Raw genomic sequence first — 26,952 nt, forward strand, 5'->3', positions numbered from 1 at the left:
AAAGACCAACACATTGTCCTCCTGATCCACTAGAACCTTTTTAAAGGTTCATTCATCTGCCTCAGTCAAAGGCACAGTCTGTGTTGGCATTGTACCATACATTTCCCACCTTATGCAGCTACCAGCAAAGCTCCCTTGATGCTCTAGTGCCAGTTGCTTTCTTTCTGAAAGAAACTGCCCACTACAGAAAAGCTAGCAGAAAATTACCCTTGCACCAATTTTGGGTTAGAAGCAGGCTAAGAAATCGTATCTTGCAACAAATGAGGTTGTTTTACTTTTCAACTGTAGAAAGCAAAAAATAATTTCAAAGCAGACACAAGAAGCATTCACCTCTCTGAAATACTACCCAATTTACAGTCATATCCAATTTCAGCCCACAGATTATGTTGGGAACTTTAATCCACAAATTTGGCCAGGTAAGCAGTTCTGCCATGGGCATGCATTCTCACTGGTTGCTGAAATGAAAAGTAGTGACTCTGAGGCCAAATTTTTGTTGAACCTGCAGATAGAAACCTACACAGCTAGGTGTACAACAATAGCTTCTCCCTTGAGCAGACTCTGCACCATTCCAAAGTTCTTCCCCCAAGGTATTTTTATTTCTACTGCAGATAAGAGATATACAAGAAAGAACAAAACTAACAAGCCATTTTCTACTTTAAGCAAATTTTGCTTTTAATTTAAACAAATCCCTAAACTGAGGGAAAGTTGACTTTCAGTGTAATTGTATTAACAGCTTATCAATACAGCTAGTTACCTGTTAATGATCCTGTCACACTCACCATCTTTTCCAGACGAATCCACTTTGTCTTCACTTCAGGCAGTGACAACTGAATGGATCAACCCTGATCCTCAAGAAGAGCAGCTGGGCTCAAAAACCAACAGTAGTTCAAAATTGACTTAGTTTCTTTTTCCAGCATCTGCTCACTTAAGAGCATAACCAACTGACCCCACTTAGTACATTTAAATTGGAGAGAGGCTTTTTGGTCAAGTGATCTTCTAGTCTAATGCAAGTGTGTCACCTAACTGATGAGAAGAATCAGTGACATTACCATTACCCAGCTCCAGAGCCTGCCAGCATTTTGCTCACCTTCCATCTAGACGTGGAACAAGAGCTGCTGGCAGCATACACCAGGTTCCAAACTGGTTGTCCTTCAGACAGTGTGGGGGAGTTTATCCTCCACAGCTAAAAAAAACTGCAGGCAGGTTCAGCAGCATCCCCTAAGAGGTAAATAGTTAGACACATGCAATTCAGGAATGATTCTGTTTGAACAGCTAATCACAGGTTTGTGGCAACAGCGAAACTCAGTAAAAAGGGCATGCATAAATTTGTCACAGAACATGCTTCTAGCTTTTGCAGTCCCATTGCATGCTGCAAAATTACAATTTACTTCATGCATATATGTGCTTGTATATACATGTGTGACCTTATCCTAGCACTTCTGAAGGCATAGAGACTGAAAAAAAAAAAAAAATCCATTAATTCCCCTGGGGAAGCAATATGATGAAATCATGCTCACTCGTGCACCTGAAGTCCCCTCTAAGGTACACTATTTTCCTGGCCTGGGGTAACAGTGTGGGGGGTGAAGGGTGGAAGCCACAGTGCCACTCCAAGCTATTTACCCATCAACTTTTCACACACTGGCAGCTTATGCCACTCACTTTAGATTCGTCCTGCATAGGTATATTCTGAACAAACCAGTGGCACACTCCCTGCCTACAGCACATTGCAGACATTACTGAGACCAATGGTTAGCTTTGTGTGAGTCACTGCTAATGAAGCCTGGTTTGCAAACACCTACTTCGAGGTCTGACACAACAGTGACTAAAGTTCAGAATTCCCAGCTCTAACTTTGGGATTTTAAAAATAAGTATCTACAGACAGCTCCCCCTCAGTCACCCTGTCTGCAAGCATGAGGGAATTAGGGCCACCCATTCTCTCCCTCTCCCCAGCTCCGGTACTCTCACATCTTCAACACAGACACGCTGAAAGCAATCCAAAAGGGTGTGTCTGATCTCACTGGCTGAAGCATCCGACATTAGCCCAGGCTCCAGGAATCATTATCAGTGCTTTGTTTCCTGATCAAGTATTACAATGGAACTTCACCACTTGTATTACAGCAGTAGAGGTTGCACGGAAGTTGTACTTGCCTTCCAGGAAGAACTGGATCCATGCAGTAGCAAGTTTTTGTCCCAGTGCAGTCAGGCAAAGATGTTAGCTGTGTGCACATACAAGTGCAAGCACACACTGATTTCTATCACTTTCACTACTACTTGCACTGAGTTCTCAGCACATCCTAAAAATGAGGACGTTGTCTGGGGGCTGCTACTCAGAGGACACAAGAGCAGCAAGATGTAGCACCTCAAAAAAATCCCAAACCAACTTCAATGCCACCAATTCTGCATTAAGAGAGCTCAGCTGGTGTTAGTTGACTCACAACATGATCATCACGTGTCAAAACAGTCAGCAGTACAGACACACGGCAAAGATGATTAGCTCAAGTTGTACTTTTTATTTTCAGGATTAAAAACCCCAATGATATAAAGCAGAAGAAACAGATGTAAACCCCAAATTTATCTGCAGTTCAGATGAGGCATCCTGCTTTCACAAAACTGAATCAGACAGGTGGGTAAAGCACAAACTGCCAAGAGAAGACAAACTGCACAAAATAAATACTGAGAATCGGTAATTCCTCTTCACCTGGTCCCCTCTGCACCCTTCCACAGTATAAATAAGTAAAAAAATATCCATCTGGAAAATACACTTGACATTGAGAAAAATCAAAGAACCATCTAAATTATTTTTATATAGGGTGTGCATATCAACACATATTCAAAAAACAAGAATACTCTGCAGTTCCATGTAGATGGTATGACAGGTCTAACAAAGGTTAAGAGAAGACTGTTTAAATGGACAACACACAACACAAATATTCAGGGATATAAAATATAAGCAGATTCAGCACACAGTTCTAAAGTTGGCATTCCTATCGCAGCCCCTACAATTAACAGTTTACTTGGTGAGACTTGTAGAGAAATAAATATGCATATAGAAATAAACACTTCAACAGAACAGATGTATTGAATTAGTGGGACTGATTATTTCTAATGCAAAAGAGAGACTGATTTAACAAACTAAACCAAAGAGCTGACAGGATTACCATTAAAGGTGTCATTAAGTAAATCACCATACTCTTACTGCAGTTAGTCCTACATTTATGTCCTTAGCATAAAATTTATTTGCTCTTCACCATATGCTCTGGCTCTTCTACCCATCTGTTGAGCTAAAAAACAAAGCTGGAATAAGAATTTGTCAAAGAAGAAAAAAAAACAAACTTATTTTTCATTGCCAAAAGGAATGCATTTAGACCTGATCTATACTTCAAGTAAGTTTTTTGAGTCAGTTCTGTTTCCCACAGACAATTTCTGTGCTTTATAAAACACTGAAAATGTGCCTCAAGTTTTGTCTCAAACAGTGGTCCTCTGATCAAAAAATTTGCTTTTTAGGGATTGGCAACTATGTGTTCAAGTAAAGATGAAAGTCTTGTGAAAACAGCATATGGATGTCATATTCAATACTGCATATTCAAGTAAATCTCAATTCACACACACTCAGACTTCCATAGGCAACCCAATTCTAAATCCAAATATCCATGTCTTCTATCTATTTAAATCCTAAACCCTGGTCTTCTAAATGACACATCAAGGAGCTCTGACACCTGAGACAAATATGCAAAGAAAGTATTTCCAAAGGCTTAGCCAGATGAGAGTAGATGAGCATCTTGGCAGAAGCCCAACTCCTGTTTGAGCCAGAATCCCTGCTCAAAAGTGTTTTTTGAGTTCAGGTGCTTTTTAAGCTCCAACATTCAGTTAAGTCAATACCAACAACAGCAAAACCCAGGAGTGTTAGGAGCAAAGACCATTCCCCTATTATTCTTTCCTCCACAGTGGCTGCTTAAAAGAAAAGGGGCCTTCTTGCAGTCAGCATTTCTACTCTGAATCAGAATTGTTAAGGTTGGACAAGAACTATCAAGTCCATCCCTGCTGTTTTCATTACCATACTATATTATCTTTAAATGCCATAGCCACACATTTTTGAACACTTCCAGACATGGTGACTCCACCATTTCCCTGTGCAGTTCAATATATTATGACAATAGCCCCCAAGTAAAAGCCAACAGATTGTCAGTCTGCATAATCTAGCACTAACTCCTTTTTGTTTTCACCTACAGGACACAGTAAGAGGCTTGTAGATGCTCATAACAAACATCTGCTTCCCATCAGGGATACACAGTGGTCCACTGTGCCTCAGATATGCACACAGCAGCAATCAGTGTGAGGAGAGGAATGCCACCACTGCACTTGGCATTCAAGGACTGCACATCAGGAAGAGAAAGAGTCACAGAACAGTGTATAACTAACCTGAATCTGTAATAACAAACCATATGTGCAATTATTCAAGAACACACAGTTTAAGTACTTTGCCTCAAGCAGCTGCTTGTTTTCTGGCTTCTCCTCTCCCAGCACCCACCAAATAATGGTCAAGTGGTCAGAACAATTCTTCTAGGCAGGTTTTCTTCCCAGTCTGTTTAAAAGTGAACTCAACTGCTTTGGGGATATACAAGCAAGACTAAAACCTCTGTATTCACCAGATGTGCATCTTCAACAGTAAGAACCCCTTGCCTTCTCCTGTGCTCATACCCATCTTTATTGTCCTCAAGCTCACACATCCTGACCTTGCAGGCTGCTATTTGCTGCTCTCAGGGGCCAGACTTGGCCAATTTCCCCAGTGTGAGCTGCAGCACTGTCACTCACCTGCCAGACCTGCTCCAGTGTGCTGCCCAGAACTGGGCTAAGCACTGCCACACCTTCCATGTGGGCACTGGATGCAAACTACTGACCCACTTCCTTGATCCTCCCTTCCTGCCCAGCTCACCTTTTAATTTTGTAATGCTAGAAAAACAGAGTCCAGAGCCCAAAGTCCAAGCCTAGCTGAGCTCCATTTTGCAAAGCATGAGGAAGTCTGGATATGTTTTGGTGATGAGTAAGCAAGATAAGCCCATTATATGGATAGTTTTTCTCTGTGTAACAAAAGAGATGAAAGGTAGTTCATATTGCTTAGGATTCTTTCAGACAACCTTAGGACCAATTCTGAACTCCAGCACGAATGCTGCCCAGAGTAGCCAAGGGAGATGTCATGTCACAGACAAGTGTTACCTCCCAACTGCCCAGCTCACCATTTAAGAATGTCAGGTTTCTCACACTGGAAGCACACCACCAAGCATTGCTCTGAAATGACACACAAGTCTCTTCTGACAGACCAAACTTACAGAAATGTTTTCCCGCACACACACTTAACCATTAATACCAAATCTATTTTCCATTTCTCTTCCTTCTGCAAACACTCTTAACACCCAACATGTTTAAAGAGACAGCAAATATGTTAGAGAAACTTCTGAGTTTGCACTTAAAATGTCTAATCAAAGCCCTGAGCCCATACCACCTCTATTCAAATAAATACAGCAGAAGGACTAAAACAGTCATTACTGTGCACAGACAATACAAATATTGGCTAAGCCAAATAAATATCCTTTGAGGCAAATATACATATATACAGTACAAAATACATTAAGAGTCAAATACAAACAATATTTCACCTTTCTTTGCCTTCTGGTTCTGCAGGGAACCTTGCAAAGGTGTTATTTCTGCCTCACTGGCACTTGAGCCAGTTACAGAATCACAGAATATTCTGGTTTGGAAGGGACCCATAAGGGTCATGAATCCAGCTCTTAAATGAGTGGCCCATACTGGGATCAAACCCATAACCATGGTGTTAACACCCAGCTGAGCTCTGAGCACCAAGACAATTTGCAGGAGAAAACCACTGAAACCAAATCCATGTGGAGTTTCAGTTGGGGCCATGAGTAAAGTAGTAGTAAAGTAAACATAAAATACAGTTAAGAAAAACCCAGGTATTTTAAATAAACTTGCAGACTGAACAGAACTATTCAAAACAGGTTATGACAGTTTCATCAACAAGAAAAAAAATACCAAATCCAATAAATACCTTCTCCTGTGGTTTTAAAAGGAAGTATTAAACTAGAAATTGGAACATAGTTCCTAAACTCTGATTTTTATGACTTGTCCCCATCACTGAGACAAGTGGAAAGGAGAAAGACAGTGAGTGGCAGGCACTTCCCCCACCCCCAACTCCTTTCAAGAAACAATTCAGTTAAAAAATTCAAGGAACTCCAATGAAAGCCATGCAAACAACAGATAAATCAGATTACAGTCTGCTCTGAACTCGGCCAAGGTTCACATGGAAGGTTTGCAAACCTTTACACTTCTCCTGAGTTGTGACAAGCAAACAAAGAAGGCTGGGATTTTTCACAGCTGTCAGACCATGATTGCAGATACAGGACAAAACAACAAAATAAATAATAAATCTGGAGATGAGTTTTTCCTTTGCATTAAATACATATAAACACAATCATTCTATAATAAATAAGCTTACAGATAAATAAAAATTCATAATCAGTGAATAACTGGTGCACCAATAGTTGCTTCAGGAAGATGATTGAGCAGGGAAGCATCTGCTAATCAGTCCCTTTTGTGCTTTTTTTAAAAAAATTAACAATTGAGATAAATCAGATCATAGGATACTATCAGCTAGCAAATTAAGTGCTGATAAGTACCAACATATGATTGCACTGGCTCAAACATATATGATCACATTTCATTGTGAACCAGTACAAAAATTAGTGTGACTAAAAAACAGTAACACCTGCCTGTGTTTGTGGGATTATTGCTTACTCTGTCACAAGCAGGTGAAGGCTGGAGAAATTTCTCCCTTAATAGGTGTGGCTCTCTGTCTACAAGCAGAGTTTTCAGGTCTGACTGCAGCATTCACTGTCCCATCACAAATCCGTGATCCAACATCTGGGCTTTGAGCAGTCCCTGTCAGCTCCAGTTCTAAGTGTCAAGCAAGCCCCCACTTGGCTCACCTCCCTCCAGAGAAGGGCTGCCTGGGTGAGAGACTTTCCCCAAAGAAAATCTGAAGGATTAAAAAAACCCAAGTGACCAACAGGTAAAAGAGAAAGGTTATGCTGTAGCTTCCTAAATGTCCAGGAATTCAGCAAAATTAATGTTTCCCATATATCACAGGAAAGAGGAATTCAGACTTAAGTTATAATCCTCAAAATTTGAAGACTGAAATAGTCTCCAAATTAATGCCAAAAGAAATACACTTAAACACGGTTGCAATTAATGTATTGAAGTAACAAAGTAAAACAAAGAGGTCGAGAAGAAAGATCGTGCCAAGTCTTTACCTCTCAGGCCCACAGGACAGTTCAGGTATTTAACACAGTGTTAACAGCTTCCCCTGAACAACAGCAGTATTGTCTCTTCAAGTAATTCAGAGGTAGTGTCTAAAACAGCATAATGAACAGAGCAGCAGCCTCCAGCTGAGCCCAGCTATGCCACAGGCGGTCCCAGAGCAGTGCCACCCCAGCCAGCCTGGTCACACTGGCATGGGACCAGCAGCCATCCCTGGAGTGAGCCCTGGCCATGGGAATGGGGGCAGGATGCACACACAGGCGCTGGCAGCACGGTCACCAGGGAAATGTGCACCACAAAGGGGTACATCTGCTCCAGAGGCCAGCCCCTGTCAGCAGTAGATGTGTGCACAGCTCAGCCAAACAGAGCACACACAGACAGACCAGGAGCACTCACACAGCACTCAGCTCACTCAGGTCCACACAACTCCAGGAGAAGGGACCTGGCTATACAGATGTTTAACCACGTTCCCTCCAGGAAACTTTTTTCATAAAGAGAGATTACAAAAGGTTTCACTTGACAAGTAAAACATTTAGCATAGTTCAAAGATGTCCACTAAGGAGCACAAGTGGGATGCAGCAATCAGGATTTAAGTTGCAGATTCATCGTCTTCCAAAAGGAGGTTGTTCAGTGCAATAACTGTAGCAGCAAAGTCAACCAGCTCCACAAAGTCTGATGTAATTATGTTAACACCCATAACACCAGGCTTCTGTGCTTTCACCCAGTTCAAAATCATCGGCAGGTTCCTAAGGAAATTGAAATAAAGAAAATTAAACACTTGAAAACAGACACTTTACATACTCTACTCATTTCAAACACAACACATGTTGTTTACAAAATATATTATCTCATATTTGTGATCAGGGCCTGGCTGTCACCCTGAATGCAACTGGCTGATGAGATGAGTGCTTAACACAGCACATGGTCATTAGCTATCAAACAGACACATTGGTCAGTCATCAATCCAAACTGGCAGGCATACAAAACCCCTCCATATTCACTGGGCAGTCTGTGCTTCAGGATTTAACGCTGCATTACAATTTTCTCCACTGTGGTTTGTTTTCCCCCAGCACACGTTCAAGTCAAACACTCATTTTGACAGCAGACCAGTGTAACACACAGCAAGGCTATACCTGGCCCACGATGCTCCCTTGCCCTTCTCTGCCTCAGGGCAGGAGTTGTGGAGGCAGTGCACTGCATTTCTCCAAACTCCCTCCAGGCTCCAGGCCCACTTTTAGAGCAATGGGGTCAGGGAAACCAAACCTAGCATGAAGCTATCAGCTCCATAGGGGTTGAATATCCTGGTACACATCACAGTAACTGCATAAAGGAGAGGTGTGTCAGGAATTGAGTTAAATTGAGTTAGAAATTCTACCACAGAGAAACTTCAAGTAATTTCTTGGGGACAGTGCAAGTCAGAAGTCTGCACCAGCTTTCTTGCACTTTAACATGAAACACCACGATTTTCATCAGACACAAATGGCTAAGTATGTCAGATTATTTAGATTAGTGCTGCAACATCTATACGTTATTTGAGAAGATTGTAGGCTAGCAAATTAGCTATCAGGACGAAGAAAAAAAGCAAACCCAAAAAACTTAGAACCACTCCATGCCTGCTGCACCAGGACAAAAAAAGCTCATCAAGAACAGCGAGTGAAGGCATAATTACTGCCAGGGGACACACCAGACTTCAACCAGCTAAGTGTGACTTGTTGCAAGTCTCCTTGAGCAAGAGCTTGAGAACACTTAAATCAAATTTAGGGCAAAATTTCCATACAAGAAGGCAGGCATCTACATAAAACTGCAAAGACAGATTTGCAGATCAGCTAGCTTGTGCAAATACACACAAGGAACCATGCAAACAGCAGCACCCATTTGCAGCTTTCGGTTTAGCTGCAAACAAGGGTAAGGATGAGGGGAAAGCCATGGACTGAAGCAGCTTTCCGCTAGCAGTGGCTGAGAGCACAGAGCTGTGCCGGGAGAAGTAGCTGCTCGCCCACTCCACCCAACTCCAGGATCCTTCAGCAGCGCTGGTCCAGAATCCCGGATCTCGCGGGCCCGCAGCGCCCCCTGGTGCCGAACCGGGCTGTGCCGGACTAACATGAACCGGACTGAAAATCCCGGGATTTATACCTGAGCCAGTATTTCTTATTCACAGAATGACTGAACGGCCTGCGTGGGAAAGGACCTTAAATACCGCATGGCATTCCAACAGCGCCTGCTGTTAGCAGGGACTCCTTCCACAAGTCCGGGTTGGTCACGACCCAACGTGGCCTTGAACACTTCCAGGGAATGGGGCATCCACAACTTCTCTTGGCATCCTGTACCACGGCCTCACCACTCCCACAGGAAAGCATTTCTAATACCCAAGAGGACTTTTACAGTTCCGCTCAATAATACATGGAAAAGTACTGCCCTAGGTCATGCATCTCTGGCCATTACTGAGATTACTGAGACATTTATATGGACAAATACAAAACCTAAGTCCAGAGATAAGCAATGTTCCTGTGGCACAAGCTTTTTTCACCTCCCTAAATTCAACTTCAGCCAGTTTGAAATGAATTATTGCTTTGAAGCCACACACCCATCCAACATTTTACAAAATCATATCACATTCAGAAAAAGTTCCAATTACCAGGAAACACATTTATACACTGTTACTTAGTTATTTGCACTAATCATTTATTTTTAATGATTACAAATCTCTCATGAACAACAGCACTGAGCAAAACCACATGCTTTCAGCAAGCCTAAGCAAACATTTCCTAGTTTCTTGCTTGCTCAGTGCCTCTTTCAACATGAGACATGTTGACATGTTAAGTGAAGAACTGAGAAAATCAAGACAAGCCCTTACCTATGGACAAGTGTGTTCTTCAGACCACGGATTAGATGCCTCACGATTGTTTTCACTCGAGGTGTGAGAATTGCTTGAGATACATGGAAAGTCCCATAACGACTTCGTTCCCCAAGTGTGGTCTCCAGGAACTGCAGCAGCTTGTGCACATTAGTTGTATTAGCCCATGGTGCTGGCATTTTATTACCTGGCCACAGGAAGGGATATTCCTGATACAAAGGGTGGTGGTAAAATATGAGAACCTAACAGAACAAAAAAAGAGAAACAACCCAAAATTAAAAAAAAAATCACAATTACTGTATTTTTATTTGAACAGGCTGCTGCATTGGTTTATGTTCATACAGTACTGCTGTTCTGCTGTAGCAGTGAAGAGGACCAAGCAAAAAGAAGCTGCTCTTGAGTCACGAGTGTCAGTACATTTGTTGCATTACTGCCAAAGGAGATGGAGATCATTTTGTTCAGCTTTGAGGACAGGATTGCTTCAGGCTTTATGGGTCATCAGTTTAAAATTACAAAGTTGCCTCTGTCATTTAAAGAGCTCGGCTTAAAAGCATTGCAACTTCTACTGACAGAAAATACTGTATCTGAACTCGAAGTTAAGGATTTTGGCAGTCTTGCCATCTTTGAATACCTCCTAGAAGAGGGTGAAGTCTGCTGGGCTGATTGGCACATGACTGACATACTGGCATCGTGCTCACACTTGCTGCAAGAGAAACCAAAGCCAGTCCTGCTGTCAGCAAAACCATCAAATCCAAAGTTAATATTTTTTACCTTGTAAGGTGATTCTGTACAGCACAGAGGCAACAGTTTTTACTAACACCCACATTTACACCAGATTCATCTTGAACCCTAGCACTGATAGCACCAGTTCAGAAAAAGTCCTCAAAGCCTCCTTTCCAATTTAAGAATCACATGCTGCTAAAACCCTTTTCTGCTCTCAGTTTTTGTGAATCTATAGGAGTAGTTACCACCGAAAAGAGGCATTAACCTCACCTCTGCAGATCTGGATAGCTGCAGAGGAGATCAGAAATTCAGTCCATACCTTAGCCATGCTAAAGGTAATATGCTTTGCATTGGCCAGAAATACAACAGTTAAGCAAATCCTCACCAACACAAGGCTGCACTGTGTGCCCTTTCAGAAGGGAAAACCCTTTGTGAGGAGCACAAGGCTCCAAGGATACTATAGTTTAAGTATTTAACAAACCTGTTTGGGAGCAGGACAGACTGGCCACACTCTGGATGAGGGGATACACAGCTGCATAGAAATGGAGAACATGCACACTACATAGAGGAGGCCCTGGGAGGCTTTAACTTGACCATCAGCAGCATCCTTGGTCCAATACCTGTGAGTGGGAGCTTGTCTAAAATCTTGTTTAAAATCTTAACATTTTAGGTTTGAAAAACATTAAACATCCTTTCCCTACCTGGTGTTTCTTCTCCCACATGTACAGTAACGTCACATATTCTACACATTCAACACAACAAAGTTTGGATTCAAATGCTGAGCGAATCCTGTTGATCAAGAAGTGGTGATGGCTGTCATCCATGGCATAGAAATGATTAAAATCCAAGAAGATTACTTCCTTAGGGTGCTGCTCAAGAAAACTATTCATCTCCTGCAGCCCATCCCATACTTTGATGCCAAACAAGCCATGTATGAAGTAAGTCTCTTTTCCTATTTCCCCAGGTTTGGAAGACACACGAAGATCAAAGTAGCGGATCCCACCTTCCAACTGCTCTTTGAAAGTCAAATTTTGAGTCACTGACCATTTCTTCATGATCTTTCTCACCAAGGAAATTCTGGCCAAACGTTTGACGGCTGTTGCTTGGTCTGGTCCCACAGGAGATTTCTCATCAACCCAGTAGCTGAAAGAATCATGTGATCCTGGAAAAAAGCCAAGAAAAATTAATTTTAGGAAAAGTGACTCTCCCAAGACATATACCCATGTGCCCTGAAAACTGAACAAAGTCCTACATGTGTGACAGGGGTGCAGAGGTGTTACGCTCACATGTGAGTCTTTCAGACTATCCTTTACACCTTACTTTTGTCAGACAGCATACAAGAGAAGCATAAGGTTCTCAGTTTGAACTGCTTTCTTCCACGAGCTCCCAGTTTCAGTGCTTTCTGAACACCACAAAACAAACATTTGTGGCAAAGGGAAACTTTCTTCTAACCTTCCTTCATTCCTTCCTTTACAAACTACAAATCAACCCCTAAAGCTTCCCCAGAGCATGGTACATGATTGATCTAGGATGAGACTTTATTTTTACCTGGTAAATCTAACCCCAACTTTATACACCAAATATCTTGGACCAGGTATCTTTATTCATGTAATAGACTGAGGGATGTGCAGCTGCACATCTCACTTTAGCCCTGAGACGGCAGATTAATCATTAGTAGTTTGAACAGTGGGCAATGACTGACTGGACTTAGAGGTAGAACAGTTGCACACATGACCAGTTACAGTGTGAATAGATATCAAACTCATGTTAAACAAGTTCATGAATATGTCTTATCTGGCATGCTTTTGAGTGACCAAAGGCATGGTGAACAGAAAATTCATCAAAAAAATACAACCAACAATTAAAATCACCAGTCTCATCCAAAAAAGCTCCTGTAACACAATCTGTACCTTGGCAGAGAAACTGCATCTCCAATATAAAGTTTTGCTTATTAAAAAAAAGCTCCAATTGAAAACTCAGTAGTAAATGGGAAAAAAACTAAGAAACTAAACTCCAAAATAAAAATTTCAGAGTCAATGAAACATCTCTATCTTAGCCAAGCCAGTAACAGAAGAGAGTGAAAAGGCAGGGTATCTTGGTTTGTACCAGAACAGCACAAAGCAAACACTGGCAGAAGCTGATCCACCACAGATTGAGATTTACCAGAGATTTCCAATAGTTTCCATGAGGCACCAGCAATCTAGCCAAGAAGCTGCAGCTGCTCCAGGTTCACCTTCCTTATGAAGCTCCAGCCATCAAAACCACTATCAGGAGCTCTAACAGCCCCTGCTACCCTTTGTCTTCAGGGCAGGAGAAGAGTTTGCCCAAGAAGCCAAACGCCATCTGCTATCTGTGGACCCACTTGAAGTGCAGAGAAAGCATTTTCACCCAAGCAGCTCATTTTCCAGCTGCCCCAGGGTACAGTGACCCTGCACCATGCTGCTGGCACCTGTGTTTTACATCCTGCATGCTTGTGCCTGCTTCTAGGACTAGATTTTCTCAACTTTCCTTCTCTACCTTAGTCTGTAACTCTTTAAAATTCCAATTTGTCATATTCAATCTTGAGATAACATCTGAGGCATTCACAGCCTCCTTTATCCAAACCTTTTATTTGTGTATTAGTGCTCACTTGAACACTGATGCATTTCCTGTGATGCAAGATCAGGGCTACAAACAAGATTATGATCTCAATTGGATTATCTTGTCGGCATTTTAAATCCAGATGAAAGAACAGACTGTGCATAAACTAAACATCACTTCTCAATAACCTTAAATGCCCTCTGTTTCAACTAGTTCAAAACCAGTGAACAGGTATCGTGAAGGTTAGTTTTCAACCTTTACAAATCAACACTAAAACTAATTTTTAACAATTCTCCATGAATTCTTCACAGTATTTGTATAAGCAGGTCTCTGTTATGGCTTTCCAGACAGAAATGGAAGTGCCAAAGATGCCAGTTCAAGCAGCTTTTTAGTACCTGTCCCAGCAAACTACATCAGCGTCTGTCACTTGTAGAGCAACACCCAGATTTTCCCCTGCCCCCATCTCCAAACATGCAACCCCAAACAAAACCCAGGAGCAAACATCTAGTGAAAATATTTCAGAAGCCATATGATGCTTCAAACTGCAGTTTACAGATATTTGATTTTCATCTCCCTCCCTGTACAGCAGAATGAGTCAAGCTTCTACAATATTTGGAAACTAGACTTTAATCACAAGGGGCTTGCCTTCTACCTTGGAATTAATAGCTCTGCACAAAAAAAATTTTCTTTTGGTTGTGTTTTTTGTTCAGTTTTTTCCTAGTTCTTAATTCAATCAATTTTTATTTTTTCTTCTGTTTAGGTTACTATAGAAGACGGTGTAGCATCACAGAATAATGACTTTTATATTTTCATTTTAACTAAGACAGTGCAGCAGCCTTGAGACCTATAGGAGTCACTCACATCATTATGCTCCCTCAGACTGATAAATCTGCCTTACAAAGGAATGGGAATTTTATCTAGCCACTAACATATTGCTGTCACCTCAGAGTTGTCTAAGTAAATCTGGACCAAAAAACAACTTGTTTTCCTAATTCTGATAATTTACTTTACAGCTACAAAAGTCTTTCCTTTGCAGTTTGTCACTTACAAGGTGCTTTTAAGGACACAGAACAAATTTTCTCCCTGCACTATCACAAACCAAATTCTATTTCTAGCCTAGCACTAGGAAGCAATATAAAAAAATCCATCCAACAAGTCAGCACATTGCAGCTTATTCAACACATGGTTTAAGAACTACACTCCTTAACAGCAAACTGAACTGTGTGTGACATTCTTCTATAGTTAGAGCAGATCCTATTAACTCCTGCCCCGTGGCTCTGCTAAAAGCCTAAGAAATGGAGCTTCCCCCTCCTCCACTGAAGTCAACATGTGTACCTAGACAGAACATGAGTTGGAGCATTTGCAAAACATTCTCCTTTTCAGTGTTGGTAGCACGTCGCCTCCTTAGGAGGGCAGGGGAGCATCACCAATTGTCAATCATTCTATGATCAATACTGAGACTGGAAAGACAGCAGAAGTTCAATCAGGTCTTCCGTGGTCATTTCAAAAGGCCAGTCACCAATATCTAGGCCAAACTTGGACCCACAATGTTTTGACTCTGGTAAGAGGAGAAAAATCCAACCCGAAACCCTGCAGCAACAGCACTTGTGGATATCCCCACTTGTGGATATACTTGTGGGGCTGTGGGGTAACAGCAAGGTCAAGACCCACATCATCCATCAGGCCCTTCTTTAATTTCAGATCACTGTGATATTACTACCAGCTCAGGCACTACCTTTTAATATAGCTTAGCTGCAATGTTAAGTACACGCTAAGCTGATTGCCTCACGATGTCAAAATAATCCCTGCTCTCCTTTGCTCTATCCCTAAACTCATAAAAAGTCTTGCCATTCTGTTGCTATGGCAGGAGCCAGGCTGGTTGCTGATACATGTGATACAGCATGATTTCTCTTTGAAAAAGCATAACCCAAATCAACCTCAATCTGTAAAACCTCAAAGGCAAAGAGCAGAGGTTACACTGCAAGAATGCAGTAGACCAGCCCAGTGTAAGAGCTGCTAAGCAGATTCTCAGTTCATGTCTAACACAAGGATGTGTGAAGGTACTTGGACACTGCCCAGTGACAGCAGCAAGCCTGGCAGCTCCTCAACAGACCAAGAACCACAAAATTCTCATAGCAACATACACTGCAAAGTCTTTTCCATGTGTAAAAAAAATCCCTCACCATCTGTTGTTCCCCACCACACAAATAATGTACATTGCCTCAAATTATGATGAGTACTTTTCTTGGGAAAAAAAAACCAGCCTCAGGAATTATTGAAGAAGACATTTCACACGATAATTAACAACTTAAGTAACACCTTATTCAGTAAAGCTATTCCTTAAACCCGCTGATTGTGGACAAAGCAACTAACAAAACCAGGTATTTACAACCTCCACCTCCCACTGAGGAGTCAAAAGGCAGAGAAAAGCCAAGGAACTGTCTTCATTGTCCTTTAGCTAATGAGAGTTTAGAACTCCAGCCTGAGCTGCCTCAAAAGCATGCTTCTGGCATGTGCAGGACACAGACTTAGTGCAGACAAGACTGGATTAGTGTTCAGACTGCAAACCTTACTGAGCTGCTCTAGTGACATGGCATCAGGCTGGTGCTCAGCCCTTCCCAAAACCAAGTCAAGCACAGGAAATACAAGGAAGAGATGATGGCTTGCCAATTGCTTCCAAGTGGGTGAAGATGTGCAGCAGGAAGCAGCAAGCATTACATTTAATCATGAAAGAGACTGCATGCATATTCAAAGACAAAAATTAGGGGTCTGCTAATCAGCTGGCAGTTTTATTTCAGTTTCATTTCTTTTCTGACAAAGACTGGCAGCTTCAAGGAAAGACATGCCATCAAATACCCAGATATTTAATTATCAAAAGCTGTGTTATAGTTAGAATAGTATTACATAGGTATCTTTCAGATGCCAGACTTAAAATTAGGAGGTCTATCCATAATTTTATCCCAGCAATTCCAACTGTGGACTAAGTTTCATTTGTATCTTTAAACATCATTTTTCTGCTTATACTAATTCCTTGAGTTAACTGTATGTTAAACAGTTCACTTTTCAATTTAATTTATATGTTAAAAAGACACTTTCACGGTTCAGTCTGACATTTTGTTGAAGCCCTTGTGCTAATTGTTAGACAGCAGCCTTTAATCATCACATCTGCAGTGAAATCCAACTTCCCAGTGCGTTTATTTGCAATGCTACTTATTCACAGATAGTCAAAGTAACCCATGGTGGAGCTAAAACAAATGACAACCATCAACAATGTTATCAAGCCTCCAGTGTCAACAAATACCAGCTATAGCTCTTCATTCTCATGACCAGTGACAGGACTCAAGGAAACAGCACAAAGCTGAGGCTTACACTGGATCTTGGGAAAAGGTTCTTCATCCATGTGGTGGCTGAACACTGGAAGAGGGAAGTGGTCACAGCACCATGCCTGTCCAAGCTCAAGGAGTGTTTGGACAATGCTCTCGGGCACAGGGTGTGACTCTTGGGGAGTGTCCTGTGCAGGGCCAGCAGTTGGACTTGATGATCCTGTGGGTCCCTTCCAACTCAGCATATTCTATGATTCTGTATCATTTGGTATTATCTTTTGTTTTCACATAGTACTTCCTGCAAATACAGTTGCAGCAGAGGACAGGGATTAGCATCCTGTCACCAATCCCTTGTGAATTTACCTTCATGGAACATTAAACGTATGACTATACAGCATGCAAAACACAGATCTTCCAACACAGAACATTACCTGTGCACTGCCAATCACTCAAAAACAAGAAACTCTCGGGTTTTTTTGGATACAAGGATGTCTCCTAGCACACTGCAAGCCTTCCTGGTTCCAAGGCTGTGGACTAGTCAGAAGCAGCAGCTCAAGACACTTTCTGCAAATCTGGCCAACCAAGAAGCAATACATGGAAGTACAAGGGCAGATGAGTGTGCTGTCAGTAATCTTATATAGATCTGAATAAGCTGGACTGATCTCTACGTGAATAGAACGCTAACAGGACAAAAATTGCAAGAAACAAATGTTTAACATGAAGCTAAGAAGGTAAAAAAACCCAAACATACTTGCCCCTTAAAAGCATTACAGGGTCACTTACAACCAAAGAATCACCCCAGCTGCAGTGATGCTAAACTTCTTAGCACAAGCTTTGCTCACTAGACAAAGTACATTCCCCACACATTACAAACCACTGCACATGACACAGCACAGCAGGCATTACACAGCCAAGATGGGCAGGAGAACAGTAACCAAGTTCCAAAAACACAGGATGTAAGTGCTAGCAAGTCAAGGCTATCCCACTAACATTCTTTTAAACCAGATGTCCTGTGTGTGCCAAAACTAAAGGCAAAACAGAATAAGCAAAAGTGCCTCTCAAAGTCTAGAAGTCCTCAGGATTCAGGTCATTAACAATCCAGATTTTCTTATGAGAAGATTAACATCTTAAAAGTTCATCACTAATGAAAAGCAAATCAAATAGTTTATACTAACTTGTCCAGCAAAAGGAGATGAGGCAGAAATAAGAAACATCCTATTGATTATCAATCATCTAAAACTAGAGAGATGAGTATATTGTAAGAAACCTACAAGAATCCTTTAAACATTCTTAATGCAGTTCCATTAAGACAAATCCTAGTACAGACCAAATCCTCTTAGGAAAACTCCCTCTCTCTATCCAAGAAGTACCCTGATTTCCCCCACTGCCCCTTTCAGGCAGTGCAATGGGATGCAAGAGCTTATAGACACCCTAAAAATGTCAGACAATGTCACAGAATAGCTTGCTTTTCTTTCCAGACAGAAGAAATCCTTTTGGGCACTGGCTGGAGTTGCCAATGAAGTTTGCCATGGAAGTTTAAGGTAATTTAGCAATGATTTCCCATTTATCAACAATCTCAGCTACCTGCAATGGGAATGCAAGAAAGGCACAGCATGTCTCTACCATTTCAAAGCCTGACTGGGTCCACATGCTCAGAAAGGAAAAAGCCCTTCAGCTTAGAGTTCTAAACTCCTCTTTTGTGACCACTCAGAACTGAGGACCAAGGGTTCATTGTCTTCTGAGAAGGTTCTAGAGAAATCTTTATGACATGGTACTTTTCCCACTTTTAGCAACTTTGCTGGAAAAGCAGGCAAACAAGCTTTCACACCATGGAAGGAGAGCAACAACCATTCATGCCAACATTACAAGTAATTTTCTCCATTTGAAGTAGAACTACAGCATATTCTGCACTCATTTACTATTTACATCTCTCCTTGGAGATCTGTGAGCAGTCAAATTGAAGACACTTTACCACACTCATTTACCAGACACACTTAAGTCCCTCTCTAGAGGACAGATTTTAATAAGTAACAGGAAGAAAATTTTTCAAGATCAAAAAAAAATTAGGACCTATGTACACTGTCTGAAGAAAATTTTGTCGCATTTCAGGAGTAATTTGGTTTCAGCTAAACAGATGACAGAAGCTCTTTAAAAAGAGAAACCCCAAGACCGGTTTTTCAGGGGAACTCCTGCACAGACCCAGTGTCTGCCTGACCAGTTCCTCACAGAGGGACACACAAAAGGAACTTGGTTACTTAGAAATAGTGGAACAACTTCCATTGAATGTTCTCAGCAGTGTAACAGCCCAGATAGTTTAACAGCCTCTCTAGCCTACCAAGGTAAATAACTTGTCTTTTCAGAAAGTTCTGCATTTACAAATCATACTCAACATCACTATAATTATGCAGATACTTTCTTCCAGTGGTTACCACTTGATTCATTGGTAGATGCAAACTAAATTGAGAAGGAAAATAAAGCTTGGTGAATCAAAACATAAATCTTATTTCTTCCCTTTGAACTTCAACCTAACAGATGTCCAGTTCAGTTGAATCAATGATCCTTTTAATTAGAACTCCAAAGGAATACTATTTGGGAGGAGGATGCAGCCTCAAGGTCACTACCACTCCTACCAGCATGCACGTTCACAGCCCACACCAGTCCAAGAACAAATAAACAAGAAAATCACAGCATTAGCAAGCTCAGCAGCTCACCTCAGGGTCATGCAGACAAAGAAAAAACACCCAGTCCAGTCAGAGCCTAGGGGCCAGCTCTGCTGCTTCTTTTCAGAACCATTTTGGTCCTGCTTGGCCAACTCCAAGTCAAGCAGCTCCTGGGGCTTTTGGGGAACAGTTGCACTGTCAGGACAGCAGAGCTGGCCAGTTGGTGGATGGGAAGATGGCATCCTGTACAGAAGATGCTCAGGGCCCCACCACCTCCTTGTGAACCTGGCACATGAGGACAGCCACCCTACTGCACCAACTCAGTCACTCACAGCAGGTTATCAACACAGGAAACACCTCTCCATGCCTTCTGTCCCCACTTTAAGCTGAACCATGGGCTTGGCAAGCAGGGCTGCTCCTTGTTAAGACTGCCTACCAACTGTATTTGCAAAGTTTTGTTTTCCAGGGATGAAGATTTCAAATAACTTTGATCACTTGAATCAAAATCAGGAGGCTTCTTACAGAGGCTCTTGGATGAACCTCTCAGAGAAGGGCAGAATCAGTGGTACACTGTACTGTGGCAAGTTTTGGGCTAGTCATAGTGACACTACCATGAGCAAGCTATGGAAAGTTATTATATTAAAAGTTGGCTAGAAAGTCAAGAGTGTGTGTGTGTCATAGGGGAGAATTAGGCAGCTGGACTATACTATAATTTGGAGCAGCAAAGATTTACAGCAAACATTTATTTTAGAAGAGCAAGGACACATTTCTCTTTGGGGATCAATGAACAGTCAAGTTGAAGACACTACCAACTGTTCTGAGTCTTGTTCTAGCCATATTCAGGTCAGTATGATTTTCTCTGTTCAAAAAAAAGTGCTTCTGGAACTGTAAATCCTATTTTTCTCTGTCAGCTCTGACTACTTACAACCCAGCATCCCAAAGGAAACTCCTCAGCAGTTGTCCAACCTGATGCTGACAGGAATGGCTTCACATTCCAAATGCTCTTCGTGACTTAGAAATGATATTCTGGCCAGTCTTCCACATGCTTTCTGAGGAAGCAGGAGCACAGCAGCTGGAATCACTACAAGATGACACAAGAGGCCCTGTACACCACCAGAAGCCACAGGTGGACAGTTGTCCCACCTCTCCCTGGAAAGGCAGCCTGCCCACCTCCTCTGCTCCAACAGCAGCAGAGCACTCTGCTCAGGGTGACATTTGGCTCTAGGGGTACCAGTGGCTGAACAACTGACTTCTGGTGGCAAAAAGCTTCCTTACTATTTCAAATCAGCCTTAGACAGACCAAGTTTGACTGACAAAACAAACATCTTTAATTCAAAATTAAAAAAAAAAAAATCTTACACTCTAGGAGAAAACCATGAGTGTAAGGGGTATTTTTTTAGTATTACACTTCAAAGTGCTAAAGTAAAACACTTTACTTTTCCCAAATTTCTCATCTTTTAGCTCTCTTCTTCAGTGACTCCTATCAAACAGCTTAATTCAAATTAATCGCTTCCCAACTAAGCTTAGTTTTTACTAATAGCCTTTGTTTCAGCCAAACCATGTGCAAGGAAACAATCACCCATTTATTCTACATACAGCCATTCCACCTGTTGTTCTTTCCTGTCCATCTGCATGGCCATGACACATCAGGTTCACCTTTGTGTTCCCTTGGAACACCCACACAATCCAGCTGCCACCCTGGGGCTTGCCCAACTCTGTGAGCAGCTGTTCCGACAAGAGCCAATTCTCAAAATAAAAAAATCCCTCTAAACCCACCATCATAGCAAAAATCTTCCCACCAGGTTAGCTTGGGAAACACTCATTTGGATTTGGAGGGGGAGAGAAATAAAGGCAGGGGACAAAAGAGACTTTTGGTTATCTTACTTTATTTACAAAAAGGGCACCCATAACTCTTCTGGGTGCTCCTGCAAGCAGCACCGGATCCCTACCTAAGCCATCATATGTTTTCTCTGGAAGACAAAGAAAGAAAATTAGCAGTATGGAAAAACTCACAGCTAGCTATTCTGACCAGCACTGGGAACCAGTCAAGGGATACAGATTGATCCAAAACTCCAAGTACACCTGTTACATCATGGCTCTTACATATTTAAAGCTGGAACAGTCCAGACAGGGTTAAGTAAATGTATTATTACCAAGACCCAAAGGAAAACAGAACTGCCTGCTCTTCTCCTCGTGACATTCACCCAGCACCTTGGAGGCTGGACTAATGAAACACTCAACAAACAAACACTGACAGCTGGCATTGAACATCTGCTAGACTGCCTTGCTGTCTCAAACCAAAAGGCATGAGCTTATCATGACTGCCCACAGTGGAGACTGAGACAGAAAAAGTGTTTCACCTGTTCTAATACAAGTACTCATGTAAAAGTCTGATGAAACAGGAAAATGGTGCCACACCTTCAGATGTAGAGACTTCAGACTTTAGCACCAAGGTAATCAAGATACTTGCCTTTCTAAAAACTTCTGCAGCAGTTCAAATGAAGCAGTACAAACTAGACATACCATGGTGCTATCAACTATCAGAATGCAAGTACAAGCAAGGAAGAACTAGGCTCTCCAGCTAATTCTTTAAATAGCTGATTTACTTTGAAAGCTGATCAGTGAGAGCATTCCAAGTTTTTGTGTTCCCCTTCTACATGGTGAAATAAGAAAAGCAGTATATGCAGATCAAAAGATGATCAAGGAAAGGAATGAGTATCACACTTGTGATGTCATAAAATTCTTAAACGTAAACCAGCTTGAGATTAAAAAAGCACTATTACAATACCCTGCCAAGGGTCACGTCCACAATCAAAATGTTTGAAGGTTCTTTTTTAAATCCCCATCCAAAGAGGATTACTGGAATACAATTAAGAGAAAACCCTCTAGACTTTCACATAAGGTCACCACTTGTTGGGGGTAGTTATTTTTGTTGAGTATATTGCATGCTTGTAAAGTTGATGACATTTTAGTTAATGGATATTTGGCAATTCTTCATTGCAAAAGATCCCTCCTCTTATGAGACCTCATCTCTTTTCCTCGCATATGACTATATTGGTTTAGCATTCTGGCTAGAGTTTTCCTCAGCAGAAAAGCCCAAACATGAGAACTGATCACACACAAGCTTTGGAGAAGGGCCTTCACTTTTTCTAAGTCTCTCCTCATTTTGAGTCGAGTTAAATAACCATGTAAACACCCCATACACCTCATGAACACCCATCCTCAATCCAGTTGGTTCTAAGGCCTGAGGAAAGAATGACTTTCTCTACTACCAAGTAAGATACTTCACACCATTATTTACCAGCCCATGGATTCATAGAATAATGTAGCTTTAAAAGGACCCCCAGAAGTCACAGCTACCTTTTCTAAAGCCAGTGGAAATAAGCAGCTCTGAAAACACAAGGTTTGCAACAAATGAAGCAGGAGAACTCCATGAAGACATCTTCATATACAAGGCAATATACAAGAGAGTTTGCCACTCACACTTTCGTGTGTACACTCTCAGTTCTTTCACTTTAAATAGCCCCATGATACGGTCATTTTGTTATTTTCTTTTTAAAAAAAGTAAAATCCTTTAAATGCTGCAATTCTTCAAAGTGCAAAAAGTATAAAGCAACAAGTTTCATGATTCTGAGTGCTGATTTTGTTTCAAGTTAAAAGAAGTTTTAAAGAGCTCCACCTCTGTCCTATATACAAAGGATGACAAGGAGTGTGGGGGGGAAACAAAAACTGCCCAGATCAAAAACAATTGAATCCATCATTCCAGGGGAGAAAACAAATATGTCCCGAGATGGACAAAAGCAGGTCACACCTGTCACAGGCACACACAGGCATTAAGCACAGACAAAATCACTTCTAATTCGACCTTTAATCTCTCTTTTGAAGGGAACACTGGTCTCCATTGCTGTTCAGCATCTGCAGATTCCTCAACTGCAACCTGTACTGTACACTGCTAGGAACATCCCCTGGCTCTCAAAAAGGTTGCTGGCAAGCACAACACCAAAGCCCCACTACAGCAAAATAATCACTGGAATAAAATAATAGTAATACAAAAATTGACAAAAATCTACCCAAAATATCTTTTGCCTGCTTGCAAGTTGAATGAGGTATATATTTACAAGAAAGTGGTGGAGAAATACACCAGTCTTGATCACAAGTAAACACATACTGCAAGCATTTAAAAAAACCCAAAAAACAACATTGCCCATTTTAAAAGCATCATGGCATGACTGAAACAACCACTCTTTTACTTGGTTTCTCTGCTGCAACACTGTTTGCAAGTGACAAGAACATTGCACCCAATGCAAGCTAAATCATAATATTCTGCATGGTTTCACAGTCTTTAACTGGCTACAACAACAAGAAGTTGATTTAGGAGTTCACTAAAATAGAGCAGCCCTTCTTTACCAGAAGTTTCAAAGTCTCCTGGTATTTGAATTTTATATTAACATTGAATTTCCTTTCTGTCTCACTTTCCTGTTCAATAGAACAGGGTCACATAAAATGTTTTTCTACTGTCAGGATAGGAAAAGGCACCGTTTTTGATTGAAACCTGGCATTTTAACTGCTCTGATTCAGGTAACACAGCAGTGAGTGCATGGGAGGTGCACAGCCCTTGCTCTACATGCTTCAGGGGCATTTGAGCACGTAGAGAAGCGGCTGTGTTCTCCCTGACAAAAAGTTACTCGGGAAGTATCTCTGAATGTCTCCTATAAAGGAGCAGAATCAATTAGATTGAAAGACACCTCTGAAATCAGGGTCCAAGCTAAGCCCTACACCACCTCGCCAGCCGGACCGTGGCACTGAGCGCTACATCCAGTCTTTCCCTAAAAACCTCCAGGGACAGCGACTCCAGCATCAGCAGGAGCTACAGTAACCACCCCTAAAGTCTTTCCTATTTACACTTGTAAGGAAAAGTACTTTTTGCCCTTTACAGATGGGAAATCAGCCTCAGTAAATTTCAGGTCGTCTGTTGTCGTCCTAAGTTTATCAGTCTGTAAATCAAGCTATAAGAGTCATACCATATAATGGCCTGGGTTGGGAGGGAGCCTGAAGATCCCGCAGTTCCAAGGCCCCTGACGGAGCAGAGACTTTTGAGCAGAGCAGGTTGCTCAGAGCCCCATCCCAGCAGACCTCCCACGGGATAAACCCGCAGCTGCGGGGACAACGCAGCCCAGCCTTTCTCCCTACCCGGCTCCAGCCTTGCCTAAAGCACCTGCAGACGCTCAGGAGGGCCGCCAGCGGTCACAGCTACCTTTCCTACAGCCAATGAAAGCAGCAGGTCAATAGTTAGAGCCCCACAGCGGCATTTACGGGAGATTAAGCCCTCCATTCTCCACCGCGAGGGACAGGGGCTCCTCTCAGCCCCAGCACTTAGCGACCGGGGACGCGACGCCGCGGCGACTCCCCCACCACCACCGCCGCCCGGGCAGCCCCGGCCCCCCGCAGCCCGTTCCGCGTAGCCCCGGCCCGTGCCGCCGCCCTACCCGGGATGGCGAGGTTGGAGAGCGGCAGGGAGCGCAGCGCGGGGGGCAGCGAGCCCATCCAGTCCGCGTTGCCGTCGGCCATGGCCCCCGCGGCGCGGCCGCGCCGCCGCTCCCTCATGGAGCCGCCCTTATGTAACCGGGGTGACGTCACGGGGCACGGCGGCTCGCCATTGGCCAGTTCCCCGCGCCCCGCCCCGCGCCCCTCGCGGCGGGGCTGTGGGCCGGGATCGCGGAAGCCGTGGGATTGGGGGAGCCGTGGGATTACGGGATCTGTGGGGTTGAGGGATCCGTGGGATCCCAGCGGGACGGGCGGATGTGGTGGCCCTGCGGGTCTCTGCTGCAGCAGGGTCAGCCTGCGGCACACGGCGCAGAATTGCGTGCAGAAGGGGCTGGTGTGCCTGCCGCGGGGGAGACTCCACACCCCGTGGAGTAATTTGTTCTGGTGCCCGGTCACTGCACAGGAAAGTTGTTCTTCATGTTCGGGTGGAACTTCCTGGGCATTCATTTTTGCCCGTGGCCTCTTGTCCCATTGCTGGGCACCACGGAGCAGAGCCTGGCTCCGTCCTGCTGACACCTTCCCTCAGACACTGACGGACACTGAGGAGTCCCCTCGGGCTTCTCCAGACCAAACAGGCCCGGCTCCCTCCATCAGAGACACCAGTCCCCTAAAACTCCTCCATTCCCTCTGTCAGGAAAATTAAGCCACAAATACCAGAGGTTTATGTCCAAAAAGGAGACAGAGGAATTTTTTACTCTAGTCAAATAAAAGGACAGGCCATGGGGCATTCCCCTGGGATCTCTCAAATTTTTGGAGGACGCAGCCTCCCTTTTTATCCTAATTTCCTGGCATTTCCCTCTCTCTTTCCCCATTTGCTGAGGCACTTGAGAGGTACAGACTTCCCGGAACCCCGATACCTAAGATTCCCCTCTAATGTGTAACCCTCCCTCTTAAATTTTAATTCTTATAGAATGCATGGGTTTTCCCCATTGTTTCTTTCATCTTTCAATATCCAGTTTCATTTATCAGCAAACCTGCAGTTTGTTTGTAAAGGCAAATATCTTTTCCCATTCATCAATCAGTGGAATCCTTCCCATTGTTTCTTTTATCTCTCAGTGCTAGTTTTATCTCCCAGCAGACCCATAGTTTGTTTGTAAAGACAAATCCGACATTCATTTCACCTCTACCACAGCACCACAGAAGCTTCCCCCGACACAGAGGGCCAGCACCTTGGTTTGATGCTGGCTGGTGAGTTAAGTATATTATCCAGAGAGATTTACAGACTCTGCCTGGCAAGAGCCAACACGGCAGCAGAAGGTTTAGGGAGCAAGACAGCACAGGCTCAATCCCCCACCACCTGCTCTTCCACAATTCCCTTTCCCCAACAGTCTCACGCTTGACCTTTCACTGCATTTGGTTGTTGAGGAAAGAATTTTCTCAAAATAATTTCTGGATTTGCTGTGGCACACAAAATCGATCTTCTAAGGTAGACTTTTCCTCTTTTGCATTATTACGTGTCTTTGAATGCTCTCTTAACTGCTCCCTAAAATTATGTACGTACTATTTCCATTCTCCTCCCACAGGATATAGAGATGACCAGATACAACACTGAGACCTACTCCATCACGTTAGTGGGGAAAAAAAGAAAAACAAACCCACAAATATAATTCTGAAAGATAATTTTTCACTATCAAATTACTAAAGGCTGAATACAAAATACCAAAGTTACATATTTTGGAAGTCCTCTCTTTTGTCTGCAAGGAAATATTTTTTAATTAAGCAGGTATTTTTCATTTGGTATAGTACAGTTTGTGCATTATTCACAGAATGCCTTAATTGGTGTACAGTGAAACTGCTGATTGAAGTGTATGTTTAAGTACACACAAATTTAATGTATTTGTAAATACACATTAACTATATATTTTCATAGAATACAACCAGAATCTATCTCCTTCAGCATTTTCCTTCTCAAGGAAGCCAACAAAGACATTTTGCT

At 42.6% G+C, this 26,952-nt stretch overlaps 1 protein-coding gene across 1 annotated transcript; it reads right to left on the reverse strand.

Moving 5' to 3' along the window:
• Positions 1-2,490: 2,490 nt before the first annotated feature.
• PLCXD2 (phosphatidylinositol specific phospholipase C X domain containing 2) lies at positions 2,491-25,061 on the reverse strand. Its single transcript, XM_033052984.1, has 4 exons — positions 24,959-25,061; positions 11,611-12,071; positions 10,187-10,428; positions 2,491-8,078 (listed from the first exon to the last, which is right to left on the reverse strand). Exons 1-4 carry the CDS (start codon positions 25,038-25,040, stop codon positions 7,922-7,924), a joined length of 942 nt encoding a protein of 313 aa, XP_032908875.1. The 5' UTR covers positions 25,041-25,061; the 3' UTR covers positions 2,491-7,921.
• Between the last annotated feature and the right edge of the window lie 1,891 nt (positions 25,062-26,952).

Source organism: Catharus ustulatus, chromosome 2 (assembly GCF_009819885.2).
Source record: "Catharus ustulatus isolate bCatUst1 chromosome 2, bCatUst1.pri.v2, whole genome shotgun sequence".
In the NCBI taxonomy this organism is placed as follows: domain Eukaryota; kingdom Metazoa; phylum Chordata; class Aves; order Passeriformes; family Turdidae; genus Catharus; species Catharus ustulatus.